General features: G+C 33.5%; 1 protein-coding gene across 2 annotated transcripts; it reads right to left on the reverse strand.

Annotated features, from left to right (window-relative positions):
• Positions 1-4,728: 4,728 nt before the first annotated feature.
• On the reverse strand, positions 4,729-10,618 carry LOC123207316 (protein SCAI-like). 2 transcript variants are annotated; one of them, XM_044624717.1, is made up of 9 exons: positions 9,921-10,613; positions 8,885-9,091; positions 8,527-8,772; positions 7,969-8,035; positions 7,678-7,869; positions 7,429-7,520; positions 5,673-5,855; positions 5,451-5,587; positions 4,729-5,304 (listed from the first exon to the last, which is right to left on the reverse strand). In XM_044624717.1, exons 1-9 carry the CDS (start codon positions 10,419-10,421, stop codon positions 5,118-5,120), a joined length of 1,812 nt encoding a protein of 603 aa, XP_044480652.1. In that variant the 5' UTR covers positions 10,422-10,613; the 3' UTR covers positions 4,729-5,117. The 2 variants fall into 2 exon arrangements, 1 of the variants encoding a protein (XP_044480652.1); XR_006500331.1 differs by lacking the exon at positions 4,729-5,304 and having other exon boundaries at positions 7,425-7,520; positions 9,921-10,618.
• Positions 10,619-12,119: the final 1,501 nt, after the last annotated feature.

Raw genomic sequence — 12,119 nt, forward strand, 5'->3', positions numbered from 1 at the left:
TGGTCTGTCACTTTGAATTTGTCGTCTGATGGTGCAACAGTATGACCTTCAATTCCTTCATTTTCAACATCTTTATAGGGTTCTGGACCACCAAAAAATGGATTGCAACTATGATGTATTGGAGCAATGTCAACTAAACTTTCAAGTGTTGTCACTGACGTACCAACCCCTACATCATCAACAACATCATCACACATTTTCGCACCATTATAATCTCTATCGCCCTCATTATCACAACCACAATATTTATCTTCTTCTTGAAGGTTAATATCATTTCTTGGTAAATTATTTGTTTGATAACAGCCTTCAGGTGTACCCCATATTGGTTCTGAGCCTCTTTCACCATGTGTCAAGTCTTGAGAAAAAGGATTCCAACCAATATCATTCTCAATACTATCTATATTTATCATGCTACTTCCTAGTACACTTTCTGGTTGTGTATATATGTTATCCATTGAATGAACTTCGGTTGATGGATTTTGTTGAATCCCTTGATGAATCTCTCGATCTGGTTGTGAATGTTACTGATAATTATCTCGAAATTCATTTTGCTGTAAAACCACTTCAAGAAAAAAAGGAGACTTTTTGCGAGACTTATATAGTTGCATCATCATTCAGATATCATAATTATCTTTCAATAAATAAGGCAAATCGCTAAACTTTGTTGGATTTGACATATAAATTTTAATTTCATTAAAACTTTGATTGATACCTAAACGAGAACATACTCCTTCCATAAATCCTTCGTAACTGATTCTTCTATTAGCCGAAAATAATTTCTGAAATCCACTGATATATTTGAGGTTATTACCCTATTCGTTGTGTTATTCTCCACCGAATCCAAGCATAAACATCACTCCGACCATTCTTTCTAATGGATGGATTCAAGAACAAAAAGGTGAGATTGAAGTTATAACACAAATTTGAACTATTAAAAATAAGTGAAGAAAGAAGAGATCTTTGTGAAATAAGAATAAAGATTTATTTATGGAGGAAGTAAATAATCGTAGTTTTATTAATATTGCAGTAAATACTTTCATCTGTCGTAAATCTACCCTAACTAAATATTAATGAAGAATTGAATTCTCTTCTTATTAAAATTAATCATTAAATTCTTTTAAATTTTCTTAATAAAGGTTTTCATTAAAGATGATAAGTTGTGCATGCATGCACACGTCCACACATTAGGGTTTTCACGCACCCGTTAGATTATAATGCAAATCGACGCATCGTCGCACCCGTTGTCACACCCTTTTAGTAATTCCCACACCTTCTACGCACCCGCAATGCTTGCTGCACCGTTTCAGAAACTACCACACCTTTTCAGCAATTTTCGCACCTTTTCAGCAATTTTCGCACCCTTTCAGCAATTTCCGCACTCTTTCGGCACTTGCCGCACCTTTTCGGTAATTGCCACACCCTTTCAGCAATTCCCACACCATTTCGACAATTCTCGCACTTTTTCAGAAATTTTCACACCCTTTCGGTAATTCTTGCACCATTTCGACACTTACAGCACCCTTTGGACAATTGCCGCACCCTTTCAGAAACTGTTGCACCCTTTTAGAAATTTTCACACCCTTTTAGAAATTTCCACACCCTTTCAGCAATTCTCGCACCCTTTCGGGAATTGTCGCACCCTTTTAGAAACTGTCGCACCCTTTTTGCAATTGACACACCCTGCCGCACCCTTTCAGCAATGTTTGTCGCACTCTTTCAGAAATTCCCACACCTCTTTTCCAGATTCCTGCACCCACACCCCTTTCCAAGGTTTTCACACCCCTTTCCAAATTATCGACCATTTCTGTACCTTTTCTCAAATTTTCGCACCTCTTAAAGCACCCATTCCCTTCCCCTACCCCTTTTCAAATTCCCTAATCTCTTCACTGCAACCTGTTTGAAAAGAAAATACATAGTTTCAAGAAAAACTTACCGTTTTCGATATATCTATTATTTTCGATATATAAAAATCAATTATTTTATAAAAATTTAATCTGTTTTTTAATTTATAAATTTTATTCATTACAGCTAATTTAAAGAAAAACGTTATTTTTTATATATCCATTATTTTTTATATATAAGAATTTCAATTTATAAATTTTATTCCTTATACGTAATTTAATCTTAATGCTTTTCGTGAAAAGAAAGCAATTAATCGACGAAATGCTACGATAAAGTTGAGAAATTTGATGAAGGGTATTTTTGGAATGAAAAAAATAATTTGCTTAAAAAGGTAAAACGTAAAAATTGTTGTCGAAAAAGGTTTAGGCGGGAATGCTACTGCCTATTTTAATTAATATCCTCCCAAACCAGGCTGATTTTTCAAATACCCATCTTTTAATTTTAAAAAATTAAAATTTTAAAGGAGTAAAATTTCATTAACTTTAACCTCCTTATAGATGATTAAAGTTAATGAAACTGTATTCTCTTAAAATTTTATCTTTTTTTGTCCTCTAAATCCTAAAAATTAATAATTTTTCTTCTAAATCAAGTTTTAAAAAACAATATTTCCCCCCCTGAAGTTTAGTTTTCAATTCTCAACAACAGACAACATCTCTTATGTCATCGCTAGTAGCATCTCCCTCCCGACACTTCGTTTTTCTCCGACAGTGTCTTTATCGACATCTCTTCCTCATATAATTGGCTGATGAAGCTCTTCATCTTTCCAGTTTGAATAGTTGATCGAAGGAGGGAGAGATGTCAAGAGAGACACAACTGAAGGAAGAGAAAGTGTTAGGAGGAAGAGGTTGTTGACGATTGTGCCAAAGATGTTGTCGGGAATTGAGAACTAAACCTTAAGAAAAAAAAAATGTTGTTTTTTAAAACTTGACCTAGTGGGATAATTGTTAGTTTTAGGATTTAGAAAGAAAATGAGATAAAATTTTAGTTTATTTTTAATATTATAGGTAAAATAATGATTTTGTCTTTAAAACTAATAGATTTAACTGTTTATGGGTACGTAAATAAGTTTTTCAAAATGAAAGATAGAGAATTTGGTAAAACAACATATTTCGAGAAGGAAAATGTCATTTGGCCTATCCTAGTCTCCATTCTTACATAGAAAATCTTTACCATTCTCCATACAAGATGATTGAGAATCTTGGTCCTTTCTTGTAGAAAAATTCCTTTCCTCTTCTGACTTCTCTAATCATTCCTGTAAAAAAAATTCTTTATATTTTTCATAAACCCTAATATATTTAAAAACCCTCTAAAGTTTTGAATTATTACAAATATGTAAAAAAAAAAAAAAAGACAAACCGAAAAGAGAACAGGCCAAGGTAGGGACAAGTTGGAGATATAGTTATCTCGTTCCCTATTTTTGTGTCTGTCTTCATCAGAGAATTTTCTCCATGAACAGAAGAGATGGGATGAAGTCTTGATTTCACATATCGAATAACCATCTCTACTGAAAAGCAGTTGATGAGCGGCCTTGTATATCTCATTCATTTACATAATTAAAATGAACTTAAACTATGATACCTACAACTTGTCTACCCATGATTTAAACAAGGCCAAAATACATGTTCCCACCCAAGGTTTCTGGTATCCCCAAACTTCCACCTACTAACTTTCGAAAACATAAATATTCACCAACCTATTAAATTTTATTGTTACTATTAAAGATAAAATTATCCTTTAAAAATTTTATTTAAACTCATATTTTAGGATTATCCTTAAGTTTAAAAATTTTATTTATGTCCTCTACTCTTATATTTTCTAAGTTTAAAAACTAACTCTCTCCCCCTCTCAAGTCTTAGGTTTCAACTCTAAATTTTTTGCATACACATTGCCCCCTTGCCTTTTGAAAATTACAGTTTCAGCCCTTCATCAGTTTTAGTTTATGATTGTCATCAATGTCCTCCTTTGTTATTGGTGTGCTTCTCCTTCGAGACCAAGCCATTAGCGCCTTTCTCCTTCTCATGGTGACTCACATCAATGCAAAACTGGCCAAAATTGAAGGAGATAGCTGGCGCTAGCGACAATAGTGTCATGATGCTAGCAAAATGGAGTATAGTAGACCTATTTGATCTCAGTGAATGGCTGAGGCAAGAAAACGAGAATGAGGCGCTCAACGACTACGTGAAGGAGAACATAAATCACGTATGAAGGTCACCAAGAAGGAGCAAACTTGTCAGAGACTAGTATTAGGCTTAACAAGGATTCGACCTTTGACAAATTGGTGGTCGAAGATGAAAAGGACGACTCTAGAAATGTAACAACAATTGAAAGAAGAGATCTAAGTGTGCACCGACAATGTTTCAAAACCTTAGGGTGGCAGCAGGTAGAGAGAAAAATATATGGGGTTTTTGAAAATTTCCTAACAAAACCCTAGAACTTGCGGAGAAAAAAGTTAATTTAAAAATTTTAAAAATATAAAATTATTGAACAAAAATAAACATTTCAAAACTTAAATACAATCTTAAAATATGAATTTAAATAAAATTTCTAAATAACAATTTTATTTTTAATAATAACAAAAAAATTTAACAAATAAATGAATATTTAAACTTTCAAAAGTTAATTGGTATGAGTTTAAGTTTTCACTAAACCTTGGGTGGGAATAAGTCTTTTGGCCTTTAAACGGTATTATTTCAATCCCAATGGGTAATACTAGAACAAATCCGATTATAAAGCAGAGGGCAAACACCTACTCTGAAAATCTGTAATAGAACTTGGCAGAAAAAGAATATATTTCATTTTGATTTCTGAATAATTTTTCTTTACAGATTTACGAAAAGGATAAAAAATAGTATTAGTTCAAATCAGTTCAACAATCATGACACCAATCAAATTATACAATCAAACACCCATCTAACACCACCAAAACTTTTACTTACCCAAAAAGAAAAAAAAAAAAAACACCTCCAAAACTTTCGGTTTCAGCTTACAAATCAGTGAGGCTGCAAATGGGCAATAAAACAAGCAGCAGCAACCACAATAAACCAACTCTACATTAACCTCAGTAAGCTTCACCATCAATTATGTTCTTCTGAACTGCAGTGAAACACCGGACTGCTAGATATCCAGAAATTAGCATCCCAACAAATTAATGAAACTTGTCCACCATAATGCTGTAGTGTTTATCTTACAAGTTTGAAAGATACTCATGATCCTACCTACGCGTTGCTGAAGTGGAAACAGTGGGCCACTCCCAGGTGATTTGCAAGCCGGTGGACACAACACTGCACAACTTCAGATTTTGGGGAGATGGCGATGGGAAGATGAGGTAGGCAAACAGGCAGGTATTCGTCACTATTTTCCGGAGGGCAGAAGAAATAAAGCACACAACGACAGAATATAAATCTGGAGATAAGCAAAGTTTATGAGAATATATTTGCTAAAATAGACAATAGATGAGCATCAAATTCAAATACTCAGTGTGATTGCAGTGAGACTTGTCTTAAACCCACCCTACTGTCATTCAGTTTAAAGAATTATAGAACATATACCTAAGAATGAGCCGTCGTAGAAATGGATCAGATAGAACTTGTGCCCAGACAAGATCCAAGTTAGTTGATTTGCAGAGAATGATCTCCCACTCAGAGAACGAACTGAACAGTATGTTCTCTGCACCATTGTAAGCATCCTAGAAGCAAAACATCATGAACAAATAAGGCTAGCTAGAATACAATGAGCCATTAGGATGTTCAAAGGTATAGCAATCAGCTTACTGCATCAGCATCAGAAGCAGAAAGGCCAACCATTTGACAGAATGCTGGTAGAGGAGCAGTCAAGAAATAAGTGAACTGGCTTCCATTATTTGTTGCATCACCAATAGATGAATTCTTGAATGCCGGCCTCATAGGTGAAAGAAACAAGGCAGCTGTCTCTCCTCTTTCTGAACCGTGCAGAACCTGAACAATCATTTGAAAATATACACAAAGAGGTCAACATTAACTAAAACTTAGAAAGGGTATAATTGGAGTGAAGTAACAATTAATTCATGTTTGGCACACCATGAATAACAATTGAAAACAAAATCTAACATAAAATTGGCTACAAAACATCCCCATCCAGATATGTTGGTATGCAAATATGGTCCAATTGAAAACAGTTACATTTGCAGAAATTACTCATTTTCTACTGTAATTTGATTTACAGTTAGGAAACAATTTACAGTAAATTAGGAAATTAAAGGCCTAAATCAAGAGGCAGCACAAGCAATGACATGAAGAACTCGTGCAACATTTTAATCCTTGATATACTCACTAAAATAACAGAAAATTCTCCAGGACCCAACCCAGGCTTAAATAGAAATCTAAACTGAGTTAAAACATAACTAAAGCTCATGTCCTACTCAACCTCCTTCCACATTTAGAAATCTAGACTGCCCCTTTATCTTCTACTATGCTGATAAATTTAAAGATGTTTAGTTTTCCAAAAAGAAGAATTCCAATGATAGATTCACTTTTCATATATTTGAAATTTTACTGTGAGTTGCTTAGTCACTCCTGTTCCCTTTAGTTAGTTTACGTTTCATTCACTCTTTCTTGCAATCCAAAATGTGCTATCTACTCCCTTTATGTAGATTATTTGGGTTTGCCAATTAAACATTTAAGTATGGCTATCTAAAGCAATTTTAGGTATTAAATTGCTTTTGACATGATACATGCTTTACACATTTTAGTAGGGCTGATATGTAATAAGAGGGCTACTTGATAGGTTAAAATTTAAACAATACAATCAAGAACATTTTTCTTTACCACCCATTATTTTCAGTCTACCAAACAGCATAACAGTAACTTATACAGTAATAAATTTAATGAATATGCGATCAGTTTTGAATTTGTTCAGAAAGTATATAGTGAGCTATTTTAAACTAACCAGGGCAACATCATCACAGTATTATACATCCACCTCAGTTGTTGCAAATTTACAAGAGAGAGCGAGAGAGAGAGAGAGAGAGAACACATTTATGCAGTTAAGCAGTTTTATTTTGTAGATCTTGTACAGCAGAACACCATATAAACATACTGGGCAAATCTTTCAGTAAAACTTCAAGGGTGCTTAACATTTCCTATGATGTGATATGTTCTAACTAATAATTAAGCAAAAATGCTTGCAATTGAGAAATAAAGCTTTCTAGGGCTATTAGAACTCATTAAGTTTCATTCAAAACCAGGCCTTATATTCCTCAACGCAAAATGTTTTCTACTTGAAATATTAATGTTTTGTTGGCAACATGAATAGCCCTATAATATGTCACAACAGCTAAACTAACCATAGAATTAGACCAATTATTATGAATGTAAAAGTTCTTTAAAATCTAATGTGACTACTATACTTCTTTATTCCACAAAAACTAAGAAAGAATGGCTTAAACAACTTTATGATAGAACTTATGACAGTAACAGCTGTCTAAACTGTATAGATGCAAACTGATCTAGAATCGCCCAATAGATCATACACAAGTTATGACAAACCTGCCTTGAATGCATGGCTGTTGTCACTATCAATAATCAAGAATAAAGGTCTTCGGGTAAAAGGAATTATATCACCAGGGTAGAGATTATTTGTACCTGAAAAGACACAAAGAGAAAAAAAAAAAGCAGAAATTCTTCAGTTTTATCGTGAAAGGGTAATAGACAAAGAAAATACAAATGAACAGAAGTTCTTCCACACATAAAATCTTGGAACAGAGACTAAAAATAGCATAAAGTAAATACAGGTGCATACCACAATTCCCTCTAGGACCCAACTGCAAATAATTTTCATAGAGGTCACTTGACTCTTTCTTCCCATTGATATGATATTCAGGCATAGCACTATTTTGTCTTTGAGAGACCCGAGACACCACTTTGTTATTTGAAGATTTCCTTGATCCCTCAGAACTTTCCATTAGTGCACCATTACTATGGCCACCCTTCCCTGCACAATTGACTATCGTAAGTCTCTAAAAGAATAACAAAACAGCACAGATATATGACTTGATTTAACTTGTAAGTAGCACCAAAAAATAAATGAAACCTGAGGCAGATAGATATATTAACACAATGCTCTCTGGTGGGAGCTCTTCACATATAGTTGCAATTACCTGTCGATACATCATTATTTAAATATCAACCTTGGTAAAAAAATATCCAAGAGAAAGGCAATGTAAATTTGGCCACATCTAATACACAAAACTAAGCACTGATATGCCAACTCTGTGCCACTGAGACAGGTTTGGCTGAGTTAAAATATAGCTGAAGATGGTTGTTGTTATCCACTTTTAGCATGAAACATCATAACAAAAGCACACAAAGTTGATACTCACACAAAATCCATACACACAATATATAAGGACACAAATGTTGTGTGAAAAGGCCAGTGTTTATATTGTGGAATCTCCTACACAATCCAAATGCATGACATTCAGAAAATAATCAACCATATATATTGAAATCCATGTGCCAAACAGTTGTGGGAAAAACCTACAACATGAGACTGACTGCTCAGAAGCTTAATCTGATGCAGAAGCAGAGAACTATAATAACTAGGACAGAAACTGAAGTAAATTTATTATGCAATGGTTTTAGAACTAACCGCCACCAAATGTGTCACAGATGGACGATAAAGAACAGCTTTCCTAGGATTTGGAGGTAATGTTGGATCAGCCATATCCACTGCAAAGTTGATGTCTATCACCCCAGAAGCTCCAGAATGATCAACTGAAGCACCAGAATGATCAGTGGTTACATTTGGGTGCTTTTGGAAGAAAGATCCACCAGGCTCCCATTCCAAACATTGTAACATTCTATAAGTGTCTAAAGTAAGTTCAGCAAATTTAACCTGAAAAAAAAAATTATTTGCATAGAAATAAGATTCATCTTTGAAATATATATTTCTGCTTATATTAAACTGCCAATAATCTCATATTATGATTAGTATAAAAAACAATTACCTCATTCTGGTGATAGCTTGTAAGGATTGCATCTTTAAATTTTACAACCTTCTTTGCATGAAAACGAGCCACATATTGAAGAGAAGCTGAATGAGTATCAAATGTAGAGCAATATCGCAATGGCCTCATATTTGTAAATGCAGCATCAACTTTTGTAAAGCGAAGAATTTCATTAACCACTAGTTTCCACTCTTTGAAGTTTGTTTCCTACACACAAATAAACCATATTTTCTTAATCATGCAACAAAAATAACAAAAGCTGCATATGAATTTACTCACAAGAGAAATCCATGAAGTGCCACTTTATTCATAAAAACACAAGTGCCTCCACGGCTACATTTTTTATATAAAGAGAAAGGAAAAACATAAACATATTTATCCTTTCTCAGTTTTCATCATATTTATAATTAGCCTTCGCCTATAAATGGAACTCAAGTTATTAGCATAAAAAGCAGAATCACCCTTCTGATTATGCCTACAACAAAACATTAAAGTAACATCTGTAACTTCAACCTCACAAAGTCAATCTTAATTCATACATCGCAAATGATCAGGACAATTTGAAACATGCGCTAGCTTCAAGAGAAAGCGAGAGAGATGAATAACCTAATCCGAGAGACTACCAGCTATCCAGATAATCCAACAAAAATTTGCAACTTTCCAGTTCAAAATTCCCTATTTCTACGTAACATTATTGTCCTAACTGCCGTGTTTGACTGAAAAAAAAATAAATTACTGAAATTAATGTTTGATTAAAATCAATCAGCCGAGATAACTGTACTTGTAAAAGTAATACAATTATTCCAAGAAAAAAATACGAAAAAAATTAACTTATCTAGAAAGTCGTTTTCTCAGCAACCAAACAAAGCCTTATTTTAGTCAAAAACAGAAAACTCTCATAAATTCCTAACATATCTAGTTCGAACTTTTCAAAATACTTATATATGTATCCACAGCGTTTTATTTGGTAACAAAACAAAGCTTGGTACTACAACTAAGTAAAATTCAGCTGAATTGACAAAAACAGGAAGCTTACCCGAAAATTAGCCTTGCAATCGTCAACCAATTCTCTAAACCGGTCGATAAGAACCTTAACCATCTCAGTCCGGTTCAAAATCAAAGAAACGAGCAAAAACCTCGCATAAAACCTAAGCTCCTTAAACCTAACTCCCAATTCCTTAACTTTAACTCCTTCAAAATACCTCCTACTCAAAATCGCTTCATAAAAGACATAAGCTTCAATAATAAACCTTGCCTCGCTGGTCCTCATGTACTGGTTGAAGTAAAGTTGTCCGATCCGGCTTGCGATCTCGCCGATTTCCCAGCGGTTTAGACCAGACTGCACCAACTTCTGGCGGTTCTCCTGCTGGTACTTCCATAAGCGCATGTAAGCTTTGAAAACCTTGTGAAAGAGGTGCTGGTGGTTGTGTGATCGGTACCCATGCAATGGGAGATCACGGACTCTGGCGAATTTCCGGTCGGCGCTCTCAATCAGAGCCCGAAACGTCTGTGAAACAACGGCGTCGTTTTGGGACATGGAAGGAAAGAAGAGACAGTGACCTTAGCTCCACGTTGCTACTGTTTATTTCCGACTTGTCCCATTTGTTATTGGGAAATGAGAAAGGTGGAAGAGGGTGGACTCTGTATTGTTGTAAATTGTAATATGTATCTGGATGTGAGCTGTGGTTTTGGGTTGTTGTATCAGCATGAAATTCTGTTTTTGTTTCTGCAGTTTTTCTTTTTATTTTTTAAATTTATTTATTTATTTTATTTTAATGGAAAAAAAACTTTAATTTTTAAATGTGAGTGAGTGAGTGAGTGTGCCTGTTTCTATCTTTTGAAAGCTTTCTTGCGGTTGGCGGCGTTGAATAAAGTAAGAGTTTTTGTTTTTTAAAAAATAATAATTTTCATGTTGAAATCGATTTAATCATGGATTTGTTCTCATCTAGTTGGATTGCTAAGTGCTAATTAATACATGTCACTTAATTTAAATGAAATAATAGAAAAAGTTTTTTTTTTTTTGAAAAACAGACCTGCATTTCATAATTATGGAATTATGGATGTATTAAAAAAAAATTAATGAAATGATTAGTCATAAGGTAATTAAGGTCAGTGCACCTTAGCACCATACAGCACATTTTTCAACTCTAAAATAATGTTCAATGATTTGTCAAAATTAATAATGCCACCACAAGTCAAAAACTCAACCACCCACAAGAACATATCCACCCCCAGTAATTTTTCAATCACATAATTTAGTTCAAATTTTCTTTAAAATAAATTTAAACTAATCTAAAACTGTACCCCAGAAATAGTGATTTTGTAAATTATTTTCAATTAATGATAAACAAATGGGTAAATAATTTGCATCTAAATTCTAGAGGTGAAAAATTAAAAATTAAAAGAAAAAAGAAAAAAGACAGGGAAAAAATAGAGTGTGGTCCAAAAATGAATAAACTACCAATGGTCCCTAGCATTTATTTATTTATTTTTAATTTATGAATAAATTTCCAATATTCATGTTGTCAGAAAAGAAGAAGATTTTCAAAAATAAAAATATAAGGAATGTGGAAAAAGGAACTTGTGATCCATTAGACAAGTCCCACAGAAATCGGATTGGCTTGGCATCTGCCCAAAATGCTGAAAAAACAAGAAATAGCTCTCAGTCTCAGTCTCAGTCTCAGTCTCAGTGAATGGAACAATCTAGCAAATTCTATTATTCTCCTATGGACTCCATTTGATCATTTTATATAATTTATCGGAGGATGCACGGTATCTTGTAACAAATAAAAACTTATATGCTATTATAGAACAACTCCTCAATGATATATGTAGCATGTAGATGATAGACTACACTAATTTAATCATTCTGTTTATTTCCAAATAAACAAGTCCGATTTCAATTATTATCCAGCAGCCCAGCCTCATTCATGCTAATAATGATCCTTCAGCTTTTTATTTTTATTGGCTATTTCGTTAATTGGTAATTTATTTCTAAATGAAACAAACGATACAATCTATTATTAATCATCTATCACTTCAATAACAATAGGCAATCCAAAGTACTGTTGACCAATTATGATTGATCGTGATGTTATAATCGTTGACTTATCATGCTTAAACATGTCAACCGACAGCTCGTTTATATTTTATGAATAATTCATATTACCGATTTCAGAACATTTCATTTTATATATAATCTTATAAATATTTATTAATAAAGAAGAATTTTTTT

Source organism: Mangifera indica, chromosome 1 (assembly GCF_011075055.1).
Source record: "Mangifera indica cultivar Alphonso chromosome 1, CATAS_Mindica_2.1, whole genome shotgun sequence".
Classification (NCBI taxonomy): Eukaryota; Viridiplantae; Streptophyta; class Magnoliopsida; order Sapindales; family Anacardiaceae; genus Mangifera; species Mangifera indica.